The 23,515-nt window shown below is 34.4% G+C and overlaps 3 protein-coding genes across 3 annotated transcripts in view; 2 read left to right on the forward strand and 1 right to left on the reverse strand.

Annotated features, from left to right (window-relative positions):
- The window catches only part of LOC138310300 (neuropeptide S receptor-like), an 81,113-nt gene extending 74,024 nt beyond the window's left edge, over nt 1–7,089 (forward strand). Inside the window, exons 8-9 of the mRNA XM_069251440.1 lie at nt 749–938; nt 4,090–7,089. Of these exons, the coding sequence (XP_069107541.1) occupies nt 749–938; nt 4,090–4,495 (596 nt within the window). The 3' untranslated portion in view covers nt 4,496–7,089. The remainder of the gene's footprint in view (nt 1–748; nt 939–4,089) is intronic.
- Nucleotides 7,090–10,326: 3,237 nt separating this feature from the next.
- On the reverse strand, nt 10,327–12,640 carry LOC138310299 (uncharacterized). The gene has a single exon (XM_069251439.1). The coding sequence runs from the start codon at nt 12,011–12,013 to the stop codon at nt 10,349–10,351; it is 1,665 nt and encodes a 554-aa protein (XP_069107540.1). The 5' UTR covers nt 12,014–12,640; the 3' UTR covers nt 10,327–10,348.
- Nucleotides 12,641–20,217: 7,577 nt separating this feature from the next.
- LOC138310428 (uncharacterized) lies at nt 20,218–23,167 on the forward strand. The gene has a single exon (XM_069251645.1). It carries the CDS (start codon nt 20,282–20,284, stop codon nt 22,049–22,051), a length of 1,770 nt encoding a protein of 589 aa, XP_069107746.1. The 5' UTR covers nt 20,218–20,281; the 3' UTR covers nt 22,052–23,167.
- Nucleotides 23,168–23,515: the final 348 nt, after the last annotated feature.

Here is a 23,515-nt window from a genome sequence, read left to right on the forward strand (position 1 = left end):
TTCCCAGGTACTCTGACTTTCCTAATTCAACAAACCAGGGTGATGCCTGCCCCATATACACAAAATAAGATTGTTGAATTGTCCCATATTAACTATTGCAAGATATCCTTTAACATACCGGTAATAATACTTTCTAAACTTATATAATTGTGTAACAAAAATCTTATTAAAATTTGATAAGACGATCTGACAACATCCCATTAGGTATCACGTTCTGGTGACCGTTGAAAATGGCCAATCAAATTGCTGCATTCAGAATCTTGATCGGAGACGATGTATATTGCAGTATTCGTGTACTTATAGACTGTGTATGTTTTTGGTGTATATTGCAGTATTCGTGTACTTATAGACTGTATATGTATTTGATGTATATTGCTGTATTCGTGTACATATATAGACTTTATATGTATTTGATGTATATTGCTGTGTTCGTGTACTTATAGACTGTATATGTATTTGATGTATATTGCTGTATTCGTGTACTTATAGACTGTATATGTATTTGATGTATATTGCTGTATTCGTGTACATATAGACTGTATATGTATTTGATGTATATTGCAGTATTCGTGTACTTATAGACTGTATATGTATTTGATGTATATTGCTGTATTCGTGTACATATAGACTGTATATGTATTTGATGTATATTGCTGTATTCGTGTACATATATACTGTATATGTATTTGATGTATATTGCAGTATTCGTGTTCATATAGACTGTACATGTTATTGATGTATGTTGCAGTATTCGTGTTGTGTTGGTGTCCCTACATTGTATTTAACCTCCTCGACCTATACGCCTTCACGGAGGAGCAGCCGAAATCTCCAGTCCTGAAGGCTGTGACCGCCTGGATACAGAGTCTGGCGCCCTTAAATAGCGCCGCTAATCCCATCATCTACGGGGTGTTCAGCACGCGGATCTGCCGCAATCTCAGGTATGCTGTGAAATATCTCATAATAATGAGACAATAATTATCCTATAATAGCTCAAAACATTGATTATAAATAATTTCCGTTCCTCTACATCCTATTCCAGCCGTGACAAGATAGTATCATTAACTTCTAAAATGTTTCATTGTTAAAACATTGTAAGAGTAACATTGAGTTGTATTCAGTATACAGTTTACGTCCTTGATGAATATGAATTTTTTTGTGATCGATTAGAGTTTCGCACATTTTCTATATCAAAAATCTTTTCGCTTCAATATTATGCCATTCTTGGCTTCTTTCATTGCTTCCATCCCATACTAAATCGCAGTGAAGTGTTTGAATTGAAATAAAGAGCTTTTAACACAAGATAATAAAGATAAATATACATGTTTAAAGGCTGTAATTGTTAATTGTTTCGGTGTTCCATAAAATTCATTTTAGATAAATCAATATTTATAATATATCCCAAAACATCAAAATATAAAGCTATGGAATATTTTATACAAATAGTTACCGGAGATAGAACTACTTAAAGATGCTCCACCGCCGACAGAGCATAAATGATATTCATTATTTGAACAATAATTAGTGTTCAATCGTGTGTATATATGTCTAATTAACACAAAAATAATACATATATTTTCATTTTGCCTTTGGTGCATGCGCAATCAGTACTTCATTCCATATACATTGTAGGACATAGTGCGTCGGATTTTTTTCGGGATGCAATCAATTATTTTTCATATTTTTAACTTGGCGTAGAATTAAAAGCTCAAACTTTTCAATGGTGGTAAAGGTGTTAAGTAAGTAATTTTTGTAACCGAAGAAAAATACTAAATCGTCTGTTCCTGTTTTTGATAATGGAAAAATACTATTTGTCGGCGGTGGAGCATCTTTAAATGTTCCAATATTGGAAAACAAGAAATACTGACGAATTGTTGCGGTATCATCGTATTCATTGTCCCCTGAAGTGATGACGTTATATACAAGAAAACGATTGTTATATTTATTCAATTTACAGAGGAAACAGGAAACATATTATAGGAACTGGATATGTCAGGCCCTTTGTGCCTCTTACAGAATCGCGTCCATATCATTCAGTGACACAGAATTTAACTATTACACACGCGCACAGAACTCATTAGCGCAGGTGAATTGCACGTTCATATTTAAACTATCGTTTCAAATATATAAGTAAAGTTTGCATTTAATGTGCATGTATGTAAACTGATTTATGGAAAGAAATACTTTGTATCTATATATGCATGAATAATGTCGTTAAATATCATATATTCACTAACACTCAATTAACTTATTTGTTTTATTTCTAATGTTTTGGCGTGTCTAGCAGAAGTACTAGAAACCATTTTCTGTTCGCGTATTCAATGTTTCGTTATTTTCAACTTATTCGGGAATATATAATATCACGTTCGTTAGCTCTTACTGATCATCATGAATTTATATATACGTTTTATACACTTACTTATATTGAATTTGGATTCGAGATATCTCGTCAATTACGCGAAAAAATATACGTCGTTAAAAAACGTTAATAAAATTATAATATAATATGTTGACGTCAGCAACGCCAAATAAACAAGCATTCCACCCGAAAACGCGTGTGAAGGTAGAAAGGTCTTTAGTTTTTTGTTGTTGACTTTTTTTTATATAATATGATATAATATTTATATATATATATATATATATATATGAAAATGAAGGTCATTAGTAATACAAATTATATCAATGTTGATCGAGGTCTCAATATTTTCACATTACCATACATTTATTATATGATAACAGCTTCTAACCTTCACATTTAAAAACGCCCTTGGCAGATTACATTAGTTTTAAGTTACACACATCTTTCGTTTTAAGATACTTTTTTGTAAATAATGGCCTGAAACTACCATAATTGTCAATGAGCCGTAAAACTCAAACAAACAAACAAACAAACAAAATTTCCTAATGACCTGTCTTTCGCTGTTCGGTTTCCTCGCATTATTTTCTTGCTATATATTTTTCCGTTTAAGGACGGGAAAGAAATACATAAGAAATTAGTATTATACGTTGCAGTAAAGAAATGTCATTCTAGAATAAGCAAACACAGCAAGAACTCATTATTCAAATCTTAAAAGATCTACGTATCTACGAAAACATTATTTCGCTTCTAGAATCACAGTGCATGCGTTAAATGTATAATGAAAGTTTTAATATCGAATTAAACAATATTCGAGTTGAACAAGATAGAGTTAATTAACGAGGTTCAAAAGCATACAATATTAAATGCTTTACTTAAGTAATCATGCATGTTTATATTTCAGAATGATTTGTTCTTATATCTTAACTGGGCAATGCTACATATATCCAACTACTAACATATGTATTAATTTCAGATATATTTATATTTATTTAGTTGTTCTAGTATATTATTTCATATATATCAGAATATTATATGCTAATAATATTATGGTCGATTTCAAGAAGCCAAAACAATGCGATTATAGTACGATTTACAATCAATTACATTTAGTCCCACCTTCTAATGATTGTGACGTCATATAATGATGTCGTTTTTATGGCGTCATAATTACAGTAAAGTAGGACTAATCGACCGTAAATCATGCTTCATTTACGTTATTTTGGTAACTCGAAACACCTTTATCCATATATATTTCTGGCAGATTTACATATCCCTCCATGTATTTTCAACCGTTGACAGAAATAAAACAAAAAATATCCATTAGTTTACATGTGAAGCTGTACTCGAGTTGTTCAAACCTTCAGAAAACACTTCAGAAGTTACAAGTATATCGACGTCTCTGTACTTTTTCTTATGATAAATATTTCCGCTTCATAAATGCAAACTTATTTATTCAACTAAAAACGAAATCAAATAAGTATTAACAAACCTTTGTCCATAATCAATCAGTTTTTTTTTTTTTTTTTTTTTTGAGGTTTTGGTCACAAATATATATGAATTCAAAAACAAAATACGCAAAATTACTCTTTAACGTTCCTAGTATTTTCAGCACTTTCAAATGTGTTTCTTACTATCTTATTAAGAGCAATAACCTGTTAAAAATATTAATTTGTTTTTTTTCAATCACAATATGAATTTGGTATATAATGTTTGACTTTCACTGACTTTTGCAGACGTATCCCGGTGGTTAACTGTATCGCTAACGCCCTGTGTAGATGTCAAAAAGTACGCAGCGTCAGCGGTAGACTGTCACACACGACGTCATGGAACGACCCCACCTATATGACGGATGCGTCCTTCACCTCTAAGTTCCGTCGTCCTGGTGTCCGGCGAACATTCTCCGACTCTGAAAGTACTATACTCTCTTCCGGTAGACATGCGTATCCGAGGGGGTCGTCGCAGCATGGGCATTTTAGAAGGTCAATTTCCAGTAGTAGTCAGGAGTTCAAACCGATCGGCTACCGTAGACCTTCTGGTTTGCCGTTAGTAAAACGGAATATTACTTTTGAAGACAATAATTTGTTGAAATCCATGACACAGCGACCGCCTAATACGATATGCGAGTCAGAAGTATTGTAAACATTTATCGATTATGAGCTCTTGTACACGTTAAAAAGAAACATACAGTACATCTGTTTGTTAATTATGTGAACTATTTTAGAAGCATGATACTTGAAATATGAAAAGCTCTTGTAATTTTTTAAGAAAAAGCATTTACATTGCATTTATTTACCAATGTGAACTATTTGTCAGAGCATGAGAAGTAAATATTTAAAGAAAAATAATAATTGTGTATTTATTCTCAAGGAACAGGAAATATTTGAAAAATACTGACAAAATCTCATTTATTTTAGTTTTACAGTTTTATTTGTTTAGCGTGGATGTCTAGGATAACTTTTATCAATCGCATGTAATAATGAGACAATCATTACAAATAAGATTTATTATTGATTGTCGTGATCAAGTGGAGATCTTATTTGAAATACAAATGAACTTCTGTATAAATGAATTATATTGAACTGTCTTGCTTTGGATACAGTTTGATATCTACAAATATCACGAACGAGTGTTTATCCGACATATTCTATTTAGTACTCCTTCGCCATCATCATGATTTTTCATACCAACAGTTCAAAACATGCAAAGATATATCACCTCATTACTATAAAAATCGTACAAAACACGCACATTGTTTTATAATATTTTGTTTGTGGTTGATTATATTAATGTTCTGTTCACAGCCAGAGTCGTTAAAGGAAGGCCTCCCATGTATGCGGTGTGCTGTGTATGTGAAGTGTGGGTGTGTGTTTTGGGAGATTGCAGTACATTTTGTATATTCGTATTGTGTCTGTTTATTCGATAAATGTTACGTTGATGATATTTTATATTTTATACTCTGTAAAATGGAACCTGTGCATATAGCTGCAATATCGTAGCCCCAAAAGACTTTTGGACAGATAATGGTGTCGTCTATCGGCCGAAAGGTACATTGTATAGTAGGCCGGGTACGTATATTCGTTCTAATGTGCATAGTACATGATGAACCAAGCCGATGAAGAAAGTTATCTTGTTGATATTTTTTTCTTTATTTTATATAGTATATGTACGTTATGGTTAAAAAGCATAATACCATAGATAATACTCATTAATCAAATTATATGAATTAACGCGTTGATGACTGGTTCGCCTGTTGTCAGTATAATGTGACCGGGTGGGGTGTGTTGCTTGGTGTCTTGGCGGCATGCTTCAGTGATATAGCACTATAAAGGGCAAAAGTTCCACTATACAAGAAGACACAACATGAATATACCGCAGTCTCCCAAAACACACACCTCGCACAACATACACGCAGCACACCGCATGCATGGGAGGCCGTCCTTACATGACCATAGCTGTTAATTGGACGTTAATTAATCAAACAAACAAACAAACAAATGATTCGTTTTCGGAATGATTCATGTGTCACAGACAATATTTAGGTTAAGTTATCAAATCGTGCTATTACGATTGTAATGGAAATAAGATGTTGTGTGCGGATTCATATGATGAAGTGTTTCACAATGTTTTCAAGACTATTATCATTACCGTGTTATTTTGCTTTAAATAAATGTTTTTCTCTTCAATATTAATATCAAAAATTGTTTTAAAATTATCGAAGTGTTCTACTCTCATACTTGAGATCGTGCTTACCTTTGAATGGTAAACCGATATATTTGTACGAAAAACGAAATCTTTAAATGTGCATTGACTACATTTGATTATTTTCAAGAAAGCTTCGTTGTTTTTTATGTATCGATTTTGTTACCCACTTTTTGTTATCTCAAAAATCATTTGTTAAGACTTTTCGTTCGTTTTCCTACACGTGTAACCTCTTTTTGCAATTCATTTTTTCTCTATATTGTTTCATTTTTAAAGAAATAGATCAAACAATATTTGTATTATGACGTCAATGCGTGCACATTGATTCCATGTACCCAAACTTATCATCGTATTTGAAAATGTGGTATAACAGTTGATTGACGATTCTTTTGAGTAAGGACATCCTTGTGTACAGTGATGTGGAATGCGTGCGTGTTTTGGAACGGTCAATTCTACAATAACCTGTATATAAATAGCATGAAATGGACGTAGCACGAAATGTCCATGATAGTGCATGCTACAGAGCATAAACGATACCCATCATTTGAAAAATAACTGATGTTAAATCGTGTATATATGTGTCTACTTTACACAAAAGTACATATGAAATAATTTATTTTTTGGTTTTGGTGCATGCGCAAACCGTTCTTCATTCTCTATGGGACTAAGTGTCAAAGATTTTTTTTTTTTTTGATGCAATTTACTGCAGAGAGTCTCTTCAAAATTACCAATTAATTTGAGGACTCTTTCTTCTATGAAATCATTGCGCCGTTATATCCTATCCAATTAGAAGCGACGTTTCAAACAGCTACGCCATTTTTTCCTTTATGAGTTGATAAAGTAATTTTTAAGGTAATGGAAATACTCGTTACAAACAAAATTGAATTATATATGTGTGTTAAAGATCACTTGTTGGCTATAAACGAAAATCGTTTAATGTGATATTGTGTTGACAGCATGAGTTTGTATGCTGTTTTATATTTGTGCTTGATAATCTTTGTATAACAGATACTTATGTTGTTGACGTCGTAATGGTGTATATTTATATTGATGTCATGTTAAACTGTAATATGAATCAAAATCAAATCTTAAATTAAAAGCATTCTCTATTATCTGCTTTTCCTGAAAGTGGTTTGTTATTTTTTCGAGACTGATTAAAAGCAGAAATATATTATTTACTTCTCCAGACAGTGGATGGTTGTTTTTTAGTCAATAGTCCTTGTGGTGTGGAAGTAATGAGACGATATGAATATGGAAAGGGAAGTAACTTAAACAACTTTATCAAGGATATTAAAATACATTTCATAGCAAAAGTTCGGTGTTGGATAGCGTCAGAGTCGAAACGTAATACATGTATGTTAACAATTACACGTACATGTGTAACAACTATTCCTCATGGTTATTTCCCATATATCAAACGTGCTTTTTAATATGACTGAGAAAATATTTAACATTATGTTCAGTACTGTCGTGTAGTAATGAGACATTATCAAAATGCACAGCAGAACATTCAGTTCTGCATTGACAATATTGTATATCACAAATAATGTCTTATACATGTTAAACTACCTATATAACCTATCAATTATGGTATTATATGATACTGATATTTCACTATTTGTTAAATGCAATTTACAGCCTTTTATGATATTCATATTTCACTGTTGATAAAATGCAATTTACGTTTTTTTTCTGATATCTATATTTCACTGTTTATAAGATGTATATTATATTATCATATGACACTTAAATTCACTATTTGGATGATCCGTTACGTAGCTGTCACTGTTCATGAACAAACCGACAATGTACGAATGATACATTTTGGAAAAATAACCATAATTTGGGCCTACGCGTCAGAAAAAAATCATACAAAATTGAACTTCAAATTTTGTTTGTTTGTTTGTTTGATTTATTAACGTCCTATTAACAGTAATAGTTCATGTAAGGACGGCATCCCATGTATGCTGTGTGTGTGTTGCATGTATGTTGTGGGTGCGTGTTTTGGGAGACTGCGGTACGCTCAACTTAAGGCCAAAAGTGAGCCGGTGCCAAGGGAGGCATTAGGAAAGATAAAGTCAGTTAGGAAGAAGAGAAAAGATAAGATCCTAACTTTAGTCGCCTTTTATGATCAAGCAATAGGGGCAGCAGGTACAATTCTAACGCCCTACCTGCAGGGCCGAGAAAAAATTGAACTTCAAATTTCGTTGGCAATTATATATTCTTTGGATGATCGTCATGTATATGCCTACATATTCATTTGCCCCATTTCATGCACCCTTCTGGAGCCTTACTGAGACCGTTGAAAACTAAATACTTGTTTTTTGAAAAGGAGATGTTCATCCCTATATAGCATGACAATATTGATTCGGTCATTGCATTAGTGACGTCACAAATCACCTTTGAACATGCCCAAATAAGTCAAAATTGAGGTCTGAAGCCGGATTTTTGTGTGTGCCCGGAAACCTGTCGTTGTGAGCTTAATTATCAAGATACAGACATGCAGATGGTCTTAAACGATAGAAGAGATATGAAAGTAAGAGAAAATAGAGAGAAAGGGAAAAGGAAGGGGAAAATAGCACCAATTTAAAAAAAAAAAAGTCCAACGCGCAGGTTTTTGCCTCCCGTGACCCGTGCGTGGTGACCTAAAGGGGACTTCCGGTGACTGTTTTTGCTTGTTTGTAATGTTTACTGTTTGTTATCTTCATGAAAATGGCATCAAACCGAAATCTAGATGCAATTTAAACTGTTTTCATTGTTGGCATTTTTTATAACCTACTATCAAAATTGAGTCAAGTTCGAATCCTGCCGGCCGTCGAAAGGATATAGCGAATACACGCCGGAAATGTAAATATATATTATACAATCATGATACCGGAACAAACACTTATTATAAACTGGAGAAATTAAGAGGGGGATTCCGGACACTCACCCGGTAACTGTAAACAATGAGTATGCAATTTGAGCTAGGCTAGTGTCAGTTTTAATCATCACCATTAAAATTTAAAATATCTGAAATGTAATCCGTTTGAATTAATAATGATTCTCGGTTAAATTAAACATGAATGATTGTTAACTACTATGAATCTCGTTGACTTGAATTATTTGTTGCTTGGTGTCTTCGGCGGCATGCTTCAGTGATATAGCACTATAAAAAGGTCACCAGTTCGAATATACAAGAAGACACAACATGAACATACCGCAGTCTCCCAAAACACGCCCCTCGCACAACATACACGCAACACATCACATACATGGGAGGCCGACCTTACATGACCATAGCTGTTAATTGGACGAATTACGATCATTTTATTTCGAAGTGTTCTTTACCCCCCCCCCCTCCCTCCCTCCTTAATTTTCTTTATATTTAATTACATTCGAAATCGCGTTAATGAGATTAATCTATAGTTGATTTTCAAGGAATTACTGACGAAAAGCGGTTTAATGAAATCTTCATCTGACGTTTAACCTAATTAACCAAATCATAATTAGGCTTTGGTGTCGTCGACGCCAAAACAATAGCACTATAAACAGGACATGAGTCGCACTATTGCAAGGGGACACAAAACGAACATACCGCAGTCTCCCAAATCATATAGAGACATCCACACATCGCGACATACTGCACAAATATAATAAAACAAACCAAACTAAACCATTACTAAAAACAATCAGGGTCAGTTAAGGATGGTCTTTCGTGTATGCGGCGTGTTACATTTCTGTGATGGGTGTGTTTTTGAAGGTACATTCGCGTCGTGTCTCATTGTTATAACCGAACTATTGAATTTTTTTTGTAGTGCTATTTCACTGAAACATACCCCAAAGACGCTGATCAACACATCCACTGGGCATTATTATGGTTTTGTTGTGCGCTGTAGGAGCAGAATCTACCACATTTATCGACTACGGTGTCTATCATAGAGCCTTCCTTATTATGTTGAAACACGTTCTCGTTATAATATTTCACACGTAATCTTGTTTAATGCACTGCCTGTTAACAGGACGTTGATTAACCAAACAGTTATTATTGCGCAAAAAATGATTTTAATCAGGTTAGCAATTATAGTACATTTTTGTAATTGTTTTACTAAGGATAAACAGGAAATACCATCATCTATCATATTTTGCACAAAATGCCGACCGCGAATATATATAATTACCAATATTGTGTACGTTTAGTTTATGGCTGATATTAGGTCATATTTGTATTTTTCTGTTTTGCGTCCGATTATGGCTCGCAGGTTTCAGAAAAAAAGCAAATTAAAACAAAATTTACAAACTGTTGAGGACAATTTATCTCTCAATTTTCAGAATAATTCCATTGTTACACCCGACCCAGATAATCCCCTTCCGGTCCACCGTGATGCATCTTGGTCCAGTTTCCCGACTGCTTTCATCCAGTAAAACGGCTGCTGTGTTGCATTTCTTCGGTAGCACATAAATCTTGTTGTGTTGCGCATCAGTCACATAACACGCATGCTTATCACATGCAATTCCTAATGGGTCAACTGATCCTATTCCCTCCCCTCGCCATGCCCACGTAAGATAACGATCTTTTTGTTTGTCAATGCAAACAACACGATGGTCATCCGCAGCTGTATCGACAATAAAAATTTCCCCTGTATCAACACTTGTTAATCTGTATGGAGAATGTAAGTTTTCTCTTACGTCATCCCCGGGTGAAATGTCCATGAGAATTTGACCTCTGGCGGTCATTTTAAAAATTTTATAAGGCGGCATTTTGGAATTGCTTACAGCACAGACTAAAACTCTGTTTTCACTATTAACGCAAACTCCTTTGGCATAATAAGGGTATAAATCTGCAACAGTTACCATTCTATCGCCGTTGCCCATCAGTCGCTGCACACACGAGTTCATAAATCGTGTGAAAACGATATCAGTATTTTTGTACAGTGCCATACTAACCACATTGAATTCTGTATCACAAGATTTCTTTATAGTTTCTAAATATTCGTCTATTAACATTAAAAATCGGTTTCCGTCGATGGAGACCCAAATGTTTCCATCTTCCTGTACACAAATGGCCAATATTTTCCTGTAGGTGTTGGTTTTTAAGTATTTCGCTTTAACTTCATATACCACCTTTTCGTGTTTGTCGGTGGATGGAAATTCGAGTTGACCAAACAATGAAACTAACTTCGACCGATCAACCAGTTTAGGTCTAGTTAAGACTGGTGGCTGACTTCTGTTATTTTCTGGACATTCAAATGTACCTTCATCACTGCGTAGCTTCTGTAACAGAGCAGCAACTGATGGAGCGGAGTCACAACATTTCAGTTCCTGGTCGGCTTTGGTAATCAAACCATTCAAGGCAGTCATTTCAGCTATCATTTTCGTTTCATTTTTAGTATGTTTGCTTGTTTCTTTATTCTGAAAGATCGTAATTTCGTTGAGAAGATCTTCTTTCATTTTGTTTACTTCCTGACATATGATACTTGCTTGGTTGCATACGTCCTCCCGGAGATGGGAAGTGCATTGCATCACGTATTCCGAGCATCGTACGTCATCGTTCATAGCAGTTCTATACTTCATCAATGTTGATCTGAAGGCATCTATTTTTGCCCTTATATTTTTCTTACCGCGGACCATGTAATCGTCAATTGTACTCCAGTTATGTTTCTTATGACTCGGTATACACTTTGAACAAATAAAAGAGTTACACGTTTCACACCAACAGTCAGCGGTCACACCCGAGTGCACTAAACACATATGTCGGTTTCTAGATAAAGTCCTGTATAAAGCCTGCCGTACCGGGACAACATTGTGCGATTTTGTCTTCTTTCTCTTCAAATGATGATTTCTACATTGTTCACAAAAGTTTAGCTGGCATTCCTGACAAAACAAACCCACCTGTTCTTCGGTTTCACAGTCGCTACACATGAGAGCAGGGACACTGATACTACTACTGTCTCCATCACACACATCCTTACCGGCCATGTTTTTTTAAATGTTCACACATATAGTACGGAAGCCCTTCGAAGCAGGGAATGTAATCCTTAATATAACATTGAATCTAAAAGTATATAGGATTGAGTATTCATTATCATGTAATTAGTATAAAAGACCTTCAAAGTATGAAATATGACCCTAAAACAGCAATGAATATGAACTATATAGGACTATTCATTGTCATATACCGTATAGCCAGTTTTTTGTTTTTTTTTTTGTTTTTTTTTTTTTGTGGAGGATATTATCGCGATTTCGCAGCACAGTAATCGCTATGATCGCGAAAATGATCCGGAAATATTAAGCAATGGTTTAATCATGTACCCTTAAATCCGTATCGCGAAAATGTAAAACTGCTCAATGTTTGATTTTCTTGTTTTTTGATCGAATCGTGAAAATAAACAGTTATACAAAACGTGTGCGGTATATATCAATAAATTTGTATTTAAGGGTTGTATTTCATGCTTCAAATTATGTTACTCCGTCTCATGTCGATAAATATAAATGTAGTATACAATGTTTGTTTGTTTGATTTATTAACGTCCTATTAACAGCTATGGTCATGTAAGGACGGCCTCCCATGTATGCGGTGTGTTGCGTGTATGTTGTGCGAGGTGAGTGTACTGGGAGACTGCGGTAATGTAGTATACAATTGTATAGCATAAAATATTCTTTCGGTGTGTGATTCGGTTTCATTGAATTGGTTTATAAAGCTTCAACATCCTAATAACATACATATTGTATCAAGCCATTTGATAACTGCCTCCCCTGTATGTAATGCGTCCTGAATGGAATTGTCTGTATGTTTTAAAAGACTATGGTGTACTGAAAACCAACTTACATTTCGCGTATTTCGAGGCAGTGAGGCTTTGCGAAAATGTTTGAAATAAAGGTAAAGCGGAATAAAATCGCCGTGAAATCGCTATGCGTGAAAAACTGTCACTTAAATAATTGCATTTCATGAAGATGATTTTTATTGTTGATATATTTTCTACTTCATTTTCATCTACAGTACAAGTTCAGGTCAAACCAGCTAAAACCTAAATAGAAATAATCTGCTGCTCACCAATCGAAGTATAAGGTAATGATTAAAAGTGCCTTCATTTATCATCATTTTAAGTATAACTAAACTTTATAACTCTGACAAATACGGAAGTGTATGCTGTCCGGTGACTCTGGTGATTTGCTGGCCAAGAGTTTCTATTATCGCAAAGAGACACATAGCAGACAGGACCTAAAATATAGATATTCACAAACATACATTGTATACGTCCTTAAATAACTCTAAGTGTTAATAGGACGTAAATAAACCAACCAACATTCGTGTATTCTAAGTAAGTGTCTAAGTGGCTTATCTATAATCAAGCTACAGCCAAGCCGGTCATAAAAAGAAAACGGTCATTATAGCAGAGCGGTCTTTATACAGGTATCACATTGTGTTATAATCCACTGTTTGGTATGGTTTGGAGTTTTAGCTGTAGCGCCCTATTAACAGCTGGGACCATTAAATGACGACCTCCTATATGTGAAGTGTGTCGTGGCGTGTGAATGTCTGTTTTGGGAGGCTGCGGTATATTTTTATGTCTTTGAAATAGTGGAATATTTTGGACCCTAGGAAAGTGGTCTTAGTAATTTGGTGATCTTTATACAGAGGTAGGCGTTAAGGTTGCTTGTATGTTATTTCACTGTGACCAGTTTAATTTCGAACTGTGAAATACATCGAGTACTTTTTTTTTCTTTTTTTTTGTATTTCATTCCACATGATACGGTTGGGCTGCCATAGTACACTGTATATATACGTAGTTGTCCTTGTCCGGCGCGCTGTAGCCACTCCAAAAGGCTTTCCGCCTCGTCAGTTACTGAGCAGTAAAACTTCGTATTCAATAATTTAACGGGGAAATACAAAGATATCCGTAACGAAGTAACTTATTATATCATGCTATTGTTTGTGAAACATAACCAACTGTTAAGCTTTGTAGTATAATACATGTAAATGATAAGAATTTTAGAGTTTGAAATTTGGACTAATATATAATTATCCACATATATCTTTCACGTACGGGGTATGTTACACTGTGTAGGTCAAGCACATGTGTTTCATATTTACAATAGTATATGTACGTGCATGTAAAGTCTAGTGGAAACCAACTTCTGTTAGGGTCATTGTATAACTACTAATTACCTAGCCATGTTATTAATTATGATACATGGTAAGTTCTAATGAGTAACCATGTTTCCCTATGTAATACAGCAACTACGTTGGGTCATCTGGTCCAGGTATTGGCTTTCATACCCAAATATTGACATATGTTATCCTGATGTACTGCTATATTAACTCGCCAATAATCTCTGTACAGAGTCGATTCCTAAGACTCCAATAAACGTATCGTACCATTCACTGAATCTGCGTTGGAGTTCTACATCTATACACACCACAACAACCTACGAAACACACGAAGATAAAATCATCATATTGGCGCCGTGCTGAAAAGAACCTGGGTTTGACACTTTGCGTCGACTACCACTATCGATCATTGGTTTCACAGGTACGTAGATTTGGCCTATTAGCTCTTTTACATGTAAATATTTGTACCACTTATTTTATTTTTCTCGCACAAATTATATTACTGTTTTATCATGGCTTTATCATCACTGAGAACCGGTCTTATTCTTAGTGAGAATTATTGTTTGACTTTATTCACACATACATCTTATGAACTAAAATAGACTACCAGTATGTAGTTTAACTTTGAAGTATACACATAAAACTTACACTAAAACACAGACATGCACCACAAGGAGTCGGCCACATCAATACACATAACGCACACATATAGACATAAAAATAAACAATTTATAAGTTAAAACAATTTCGTTATGGAAATATTTGAGGGAATATTTTTATTCAATAACCTTGCTAATTATTTTTAATTACAATAAGCTACAATATTTCAAATCACTGGTTAAAAAATGTTCAATTATTTTATGATTCCTCTCCTGTGACATGTTCATGAATTTAGTTGATTGTTGTATCATAAATCTTAGAAGTTCCTTAGTGTTTATTTACATATAATATTTACTATTCCACACAAAAAAAATATTTTTACATCTTTAATATATACTTTTGACAAGTTTCTCTCACGTGATAAAGCACGGAGGTAAATATGTACATGGAAACTCGTCTATTTTTATGTTAGAGGCAGAGTTGTGATGTGATTAAACACACACGTTTATTTTTAGTTGCTCTAATCCTCATATAACATATCCCGCACATTATACTTTTATATACATAAACATTCCCATACAACATAACACACATTATGATTATATTATTTATATTATTTTTCATTATTGGAGGAAATTACTACCTGATGCATTTGAATGCAAGTTTAACACTTCTTAATTTCCTCCTACATTACATATTTTGTACATACAATTTACAAACTTACGGAACTTTCTTTCACTTATCATCTAGTTTCATTTAAGTCTCAATCTAATTAGAGACGAAGCGTCATGTCTGAGTTTAAGACGGAAGTACGTACGTCGATCAAACTCTCTCATTGATTGTCATTCACTCTATGGCAACAGCATATCGTGAACATGTCCTCGAGGTCGGAATAAGTGCAAATTAGCTTATATATTATTTTGTAGTTTTTTTCTCAAAAGTATTTCAATCAAATTTTCTACAAGTTTAAGCTATTTGTATCAATCTAGTTACATTAAATTACACATATTCATTTTATATCTTCATCAAATGATCAAGCATTATTAATGTCTTACTCATACACCACACATAGACATTTTATTTCACACAATTCACTTAGTTACTGGAAAAAAAACTATAAATGCAAATAAAAAAAGAAAAACCCACAATGTTAAAAAAAAGAAACATACTACATTGTACATAAATTACGCATGTATGCTAGAAGTTGTGTTGTATTTTTCATCTAGTTTTCACAGATTCAATGTCTGTTCTATCTCAAAATATAAATATAATAAGAACTGATAAATTGCTAACATGCATATATGCCATCAGTTTTTTTCACTTAGTATCACGTTTATATGTTTTTAGATTTATTCTTCTTATCAAATAGTTAAGTATCAAAAGTTTTACTCGTAGATAATGAGACGACCATACATCAATACTTTACTTACGGTTATATTATCGCTTTGAAGCACGATTTACAACTTAAGTTTTACATTGTACAAAAATTAATAGTAGTTAATACATTTAACACCACAAGCTCATGATAGTTTTTTATGCATTTGGTGGCTGCTTACTACATTATAACGTATATCCCTTTGGTTTTCCCCCCACAGGCTCTAAATAACAACAGCTTGATAGTTGTAGATATATTAAATAAAATATCTCCAACTATCCCCTAGGCAAATCAACAGATAATATTACAACTATTGATTGATACGTACAATGTTATTGAGTGATTATTTTATTATCTTTCATTTTTCTATATAGTTTTTCTACATTTCTGGTGATGCCATGATATTCTTAGTAGTATATTTGTGATTGGTACAATTATTTATAAGGAAAAGAGTGAAAAGTCTAATCTTTAAAACTTGTCGCCTTTGATACGCAAAAGACTTGAGAATCAGCCATAATCCAATCGAAATATGATCTGGACCCCATGCGACGGAAGTGTTAATGTATCCACGCCTGTCAACTATAATTCCGCCTCCAGTTATAGAAGTGGATCGGTAGTCCATCAAAATTCTGACTTTATTGTGTCTTCGTTGTATATGACTTGTTTTGTGTATGCCGTCTTCATTCTATCATTGGAGTTCCTGTTAATATATATATCTCCACAAAAGACACTTACATCTATTATTTCAACATACGTATATTTTCTGGATAGTCCCCCTGAAGTGATTAAACACCAGGTGAAAATTGTTATACGGACTATGCCAGGCTATGTCAGAGTCAGAGATAGTGACGTGTTATTTCACGCAAATTTTCAATTATATATCTGTGCTTGAAGACATAAACATTCACTCAAAAAACACCTACATATTCAACGGATAGGGAGGAGCCGATGCAGTCTAATGCCGGAATGTTTGTCTAAAGTCTCCTTATCCAAAGAAGTCAACACTACACCTTTCCACGTCAACACAATTATCATCAACGGATTTGGAAATACCCGAAGCAGTCTAATGCCGGGAAAATTGTATGAATCTCCTTTTCCGATGAAGTCAACACAACACCTTCCACGTCAACATATATCTTCGAAGTGCTCAACGGATTCGGAAATACCTGATGCAGTCTAATGCCAGGGAAAACGTGTTTTATATTTTCATCTCCGGAGAGGACTCATTACACTTGGTTTAACTTATATTCTACAATTTTTACACGGAACTCTCATCTTAAATAATTCTTAGCCTTATTGTGCAAGAAATCACCGTTGGATTCAAGATGGTTGTACATCGTTTTCAGCACTCATTAACTTTTCATCACGCGACGGCATATTTATAAACATTTCTATATCTACGTTGGACATTTTAAAGTTATATTTTGAATACTGTGTTTTTAATAATCTATTCGGAACTCTATGTTTTACATACTATACTTATTATGCTATATATATATTCTTTTCAAGCAACATTCATATCAATAATTTCACTTTCTTTATATATATATTATTTTCAATCAAAATATTGAAAATTATTTGAAAGTGTCTTACTTTCATTTTTAACTTAACTGTAAATTTTCGTTGTATGAATGTACATGCATATAAATGATAAGAATTTTAGAAATTTTATAATTTATTATATCAAATTATATCTAATTTGATATAATGTATAACATGGCGACGAATGTAGTATAATACATATAAATGATAAGAATTTTAGAGTTTGAAATTTGGACTAATATATAATTATCCACATATATCTTTCACGTACGGGGTATGTTACACTGTGTAGGTCAAGCACATGTGTTTCATATTTACAATAGTATATGTACGTGCATGTAAAGTCTAGTGGAAACCAACTTCTGTTAGGGTCATTGTATAACTACTAATTACCTAGCCATGTTATTAATTATGATACATGGTAAGTTCTAATGAGTAACCATGTTTCCCTATGTAATACAGCAACTACGTTGGGTCATCTGGTCCAGGTATTGGCTTTCATACCCAAATATTGACATATGTTATCCTGATGTACTGCTATATTAACTCGCCAATAATCTCTGTACAGAGTCGATTCCTAAGACTCCAATAAACGTATCGTACCATTCACTGAATCTGCGTTGGAGTTCTACATCTATACACACCACAACAACCTACGAAACACACGAAGATAAAATCATCATAGCTTATAATAGCTTTTTAAATGCAGGTGATGATCTAGACATAATTATAATAATATACACACATGTGGATGAAGATTCAAGGCTTGTTAGCTTAACGTTATCAAGAGTTAAACTCATTCATATCACAATTGTGTTTTTTTTATCTTATCTTGAATGGAAAACTGAAATCAAATTTTGGTATTTAAGACGTAGCACATAGATATAACTGATGTATCTGGCGCTATCACAGGGACGAGTATACCTTTTGTTAAAAACAGTTATGGGACAAACAATATATTCCTATCGATCTTAAATTTTGTCGCCTTTCCGATCATGTTCAAGAGTAGACAGGTGCAACCTGATTAAAATATAAATACGTTGCTTCATAGAGGTATAAAAAGGATTGTGCATCAGGATATGAATTTTAACCAGATTAAGTGCAGGTCTTATGTCCAACAGGACCTTACTGAAGTTTTATGATAAAGACAAAAGGCCTAATTGAGATAGTACTAACAGAGGACAAGAGTTCCTCAATATAGAAGAAGATAAAACGTGAATATATTACAGTCTCCCAAAACATACAGACATCCGCACATCGCAACACACTGAACACATGTGGGGCCGTCATTGAATGACACGGACTGTTAATAACGGGACGTTAATCAAACCAAGCCAAAATTCTCCATACTTCATATGGATTGATAATAATAGTTGCAATGACAAAACTGATATGAACTATGTATTTGTTTGTTTAGATTTTGATTAGATTAACGTCATTTTAACAGTCAGGGTCATGTAAGGAGGGTCTCCAATGTATGCGGTGTGCTGAATGTGTGAAGGGTGGGAGACTGCGGTAAATTCGTGTTGTGTCTTCTTGAATGATGGAACGCTTGCCCTTTTTATAGTGCTATATCACTGAAACAACGCCGAAGACTCCAGGCAACTCACCCCAACCAGTCACATTATACTGACAACGGGCGAACCAGTCGTCTCACTCCCTTTATGCCGAAGCTAAGCAGGAACCACGACTTATATTTAGGGTGTCAGTAACATGTTATTACTTAATCAAATGATAGATAAAAAGATAGCAGTAATATTTCAAACATGCGAAGTTACATACAGTAAACCAACTTTCTTTCGTGTGCTATTTAATTTCGCGAATTTCGCGATCCAAATAAATTCATTAAACTTTAGCTCTGTCAATTAACATTTACATCAATGGTACATATATGAATTTCCAGCCCATTTAAAACCCACGAATGTTAATCTTTGTGAACTTGTTTCATTATGAAAACCGCGATATAAGTGCCGCAAAAAAAAGTTAATTTGCAGTATGCTATCGGTATAGACAAGAAGGCCTGACTACAATGTGTCTGCTATAAGTACTTGGTTGCGTCGCATTTTAAAATGATTGTAAGATTGTAAACAGATAACCTGCACTGCGGAATTTTAATGTTATTTATAGACGTTGGGAAATCACAGTCACTGTATGGTATGCTATACGTGTAACTACACTATATAACGTTAAACCATAGTTTGGCATAAGTTTACATAAGGGACAAATATTTGTGTTTACAAATCTATATCAAAATAACTCTTTAAGAAATTTATACAAAATGTTAATGCTTGGATTGATTTTCTAAGACTGCTTTTAAAAAATAGATATTACTAGTCACATTTGTTGATATTTTTCGATATATCATGGACACTATTAAAACCAAAATACAGAATAGCTGACAATTTGATGTGAATGATAAGAAATCATACATTATACATTTGTATGTCGATTTAAGGGAACAATTGGAAATTGGCCGTAATTATTTTCTTCTCTATAAACTATTGCAGACGACAGATAAAAGAATGTATATAAACTTACCTGTGTCAACTTGCCGGTACCATTTTGTGATTACGGTCGAGTTTAGGAGGGTCCCGTTACGTTATACTCGTATTAGAAGATGGCGGAGGGTGATCATAACATTGTCGACGGAAGTTCTATGTTAAACTGTGATGGATGTGAATCAGAAGAGGACATCAACTGGTACTGTGTAGATTGTAGGGAAAAACTCTGTGACAGGTGTAAAGCATATCATCTTAAAAACACTAAACTACAAAATGACAATATCGTACCGATTGGGGACGCTAGGGTACATGTTGAGGTCATCAACCAGAACGAGCATGACACATGTGCAAGACATGGGGGTAAGTCGCTCGATTTTTACTGTGAAACGTGCGAGGAACCTCTCTGTCAGGACTGTCTCTCTGAAAATCATCGCCTTCATCAATGGAATACAAAGGAACAGAGTTTAAAAACTTTAAAAACTGTCTTAAGTGATATTACACAGATATTCAATGAAAAACTTGCCAAGTATCGCGATGTAGAAGAGAATGACAAAACAATGCATGATTTTATCATCAAACGGCTTGAAGATTGTAAGCAGAACATTACTGACTCAGCTAACATGATCTGTGAAGAAACTATGAATCTCAAGGACGAGTATTTGTATGAGATCAATTCGATAGAAGAGAGAGAAAAGTCGCGTTATCTTGCCAAACAAGAAAAATGCTCATCAGAAACAAAAGACCTGAAGATGTCAATTGAAGACATAGGTAAAGAGCTCAAACTTCACAATATATTCCATCTTCAAGTTTTGGTGAAAGAAATGAAAACAAAATCTTCAGATTACCGAACCCCAGAAGAATACAGAGTTTTGCCACCTTCGTTTGAAAAGATGTCATTTCACAAACCGAAATTGGTAGCTCTATTTGGAATGTTGAAGACGCCAGAAGATGCCAACATTTTCAATGATTTGTCGTTGAATTTGAAAGTTACACATCTTCAGACCAATGTTGGGAGGAAGATAATCGCCATATGTCCTCTTGACGACGGGAAAACATGGCTCTCTTATAGTGATAATGGAGACGAGGCCGAAAAAACCAACCACGCCAAGAACGATCGCAGACTTGTTCTTATCGATGAAAATCTTCGCGAAAAAGCGAAGTCATGTCAAATCGATCGGGAAGTTGTCAACATGGCTTTGTTCAAATCACATGAAGTCCTCATCACTTGTTTTATGGACACACGAATCCGTAAAATGTCACGTGATGGGAAGACGCTGTCACAATTTGCAGATTTGTCCCCACATTACGCTCGAAGTATCTGTGTTCAAGAAGGAAATAATGAAGTTATCGCCTGTGGAAATACTCCAAGTTCGTCGGGATTAGTTGAAAAGAGCAAGAATGTTGTTATGCGGTTGTCTGTCACAGGGCGCGTGCTTCAGGAGATACGATTGGATGAACACGACCCGGATGTGCTTCAGCTTCCTTACAGGGTTACTGCATTTTCAACTGGTGAGATAGTGGTTGTCGACAGGGCGCCAAATGATCATCGCATCGTTTGCATTGACAATAAGGGTAGATATATGTACACGTGGAGAGGAGAAGGGGTAGGCGATATTGACCCATTGGATGTCACCGCGCTAAGGCACAAAAAAGTCTCTCTCGTAGCGGATGAGTCGTACAACAAGATATACGCGCTGTCAAAGGATGGCTGCAGAGCAAAGGTGCTCCTTGACAAGAAGAGGCGAACAGTGGGACCACGTTGCATAGCAACAGACAATCGGGGGAGAGTATGGGTAGGATGTGATAAAGGCCTTATCATGATAGGGGAAATTTACACTCCAATACTCCGTACTGGTAGTAACAGAAGTGCCCACTATTCTGTATGAATGTTTGCCTTAATATTGGGAATCGTGAAATACCGAACGACAATTTTATTGACGGCTTTACTTCAGCAAACAAATTGGATCATGAGCAGTCAGAGTCATGTAAGGACGACCTTCCATGTGTGCAGCGTGTTTCAATGTGTGAATGTCAGTATATTTGGGGAGGCTGTGGTGTATATCATGTAATCGAAAACAAGGATGGGTCTGAAAGATTGCTCAAAGACAATCCGGATTTAACTTCATATTTGATCTCAAATTGATCTCAATTACTCAATATTGTGAATCCCACATACTGTACACCAGCTGATTAGCATGAGATTAAAATTCGCGGATTTTGCGACCAATTAGAAATCTCACAAAATAACTGTCACGAAAATGTTTCAATCTCAAGTATAGAATAATTATAGCTTTAAATCGTGGAATTCAATCGCCCTGTCAAACCGTCGTTAGATATTCAAACATGAAATAATTTGTTTTCAGCATGAAAATATATACATGTAATGGTTTTGTCATCCTTTACTACATCTGCTCCTTAAATTTTTGGTGCCAAATTAACTTTACAAAATTATTAATTAGATAGGGCCTAGGTGTTCGAACATTCCTTAAATTTAGTGAATCCCATAACTTAAAATTCTCCATAGGAAAGCATTACAGATTTTAAGGAAGGTTCCTTAGCTTAAGATATTTTTCTTAACTTTTAAAATGCATTTCTATGGAGAATATTAAGTTAAGGAAATTCTTAAAGTTAAGGAATATTCATGAAACTGGGACCTGAAGTCAGCATTGTATACACATGGACAGTGGACACACATTAATCAACATTCCTTAACTTTAAAAATTCTTAACTTAAAATTCTCCATAGGAAAGCATTACAGAAGTTTAGGATAGCTCCTCATTTAAGATATTCCTCTTAACTTCTATAATGTTTTCCTAAGAATAATTTAAGTCATGGCAGTCTTTCAATTAAGAAACTGGGTCCTAGGCCTGTTATGCTGTGCAGTATGTTCTAAAAACCAAATCTTTGACATTTTTATAGATCTCAGAGCGTTAACATGCCATACAAATGTACCAACGTATAACACTCGTCATGTTTATAAAACGATGCAATGGTAAAAATAATTGTTTGTCTTTTTTTAGCAAAGAACTAATAATGTTAATTTCCATAACTTATATCTTAGTAATCTGTAATATCTCTGCAAATGCCAACCAATCACGATACTCCAAGGGTTACTATCACTGACGTTATATCCTCCTCAGCACTAGACTATTTCGAAAGAAAATGTGGTTAAATGTGTTGCTTTGAAGTTGGGCGTCACTCTCTCTCACTGTATGGTAACGGGATCCGGTTCCGGTTGTTTGGTATCTACTTCCGGAAAAATCGTACCCGAAAAAATGAGTGGTACGTGCTAAATCGCATCAAAAACTCAATATTAATAATAATTAGAACAGTGAAAGCTTAAAAAAATT

The sequence above is a fragment of the Argopecten irradians genome, chromosome 16 (assembly GCF_041381155.1).
Source record: "Argopecten irradians isolate NY chromosome 16, Ai_NY, whole genome shotgun sequence".
In the NCBI taxonomy this organism is placed as follows: Eukaryota; Metazoa; Mollusca; class Bivalvia; order Pectinida; family Pectinidae; genus Argopecten; species Argopecten irradians.

Coding starts and splice junctions, on each gene's coding strand:
- LOC138310428 (XM_069251645.1), top strand. CDS start 20,282: ATGGCGGAGGGTGATCATAACATTGTCGACGGAAGTTCTATGTTAAAC.
- LOC138310299 (XM_069251439.1), bottom strand. CDS start 12,013: ATGGCCGGTAAGGATGTGTGTGATGGAGACAGTAGTAGTATCAGTGTC.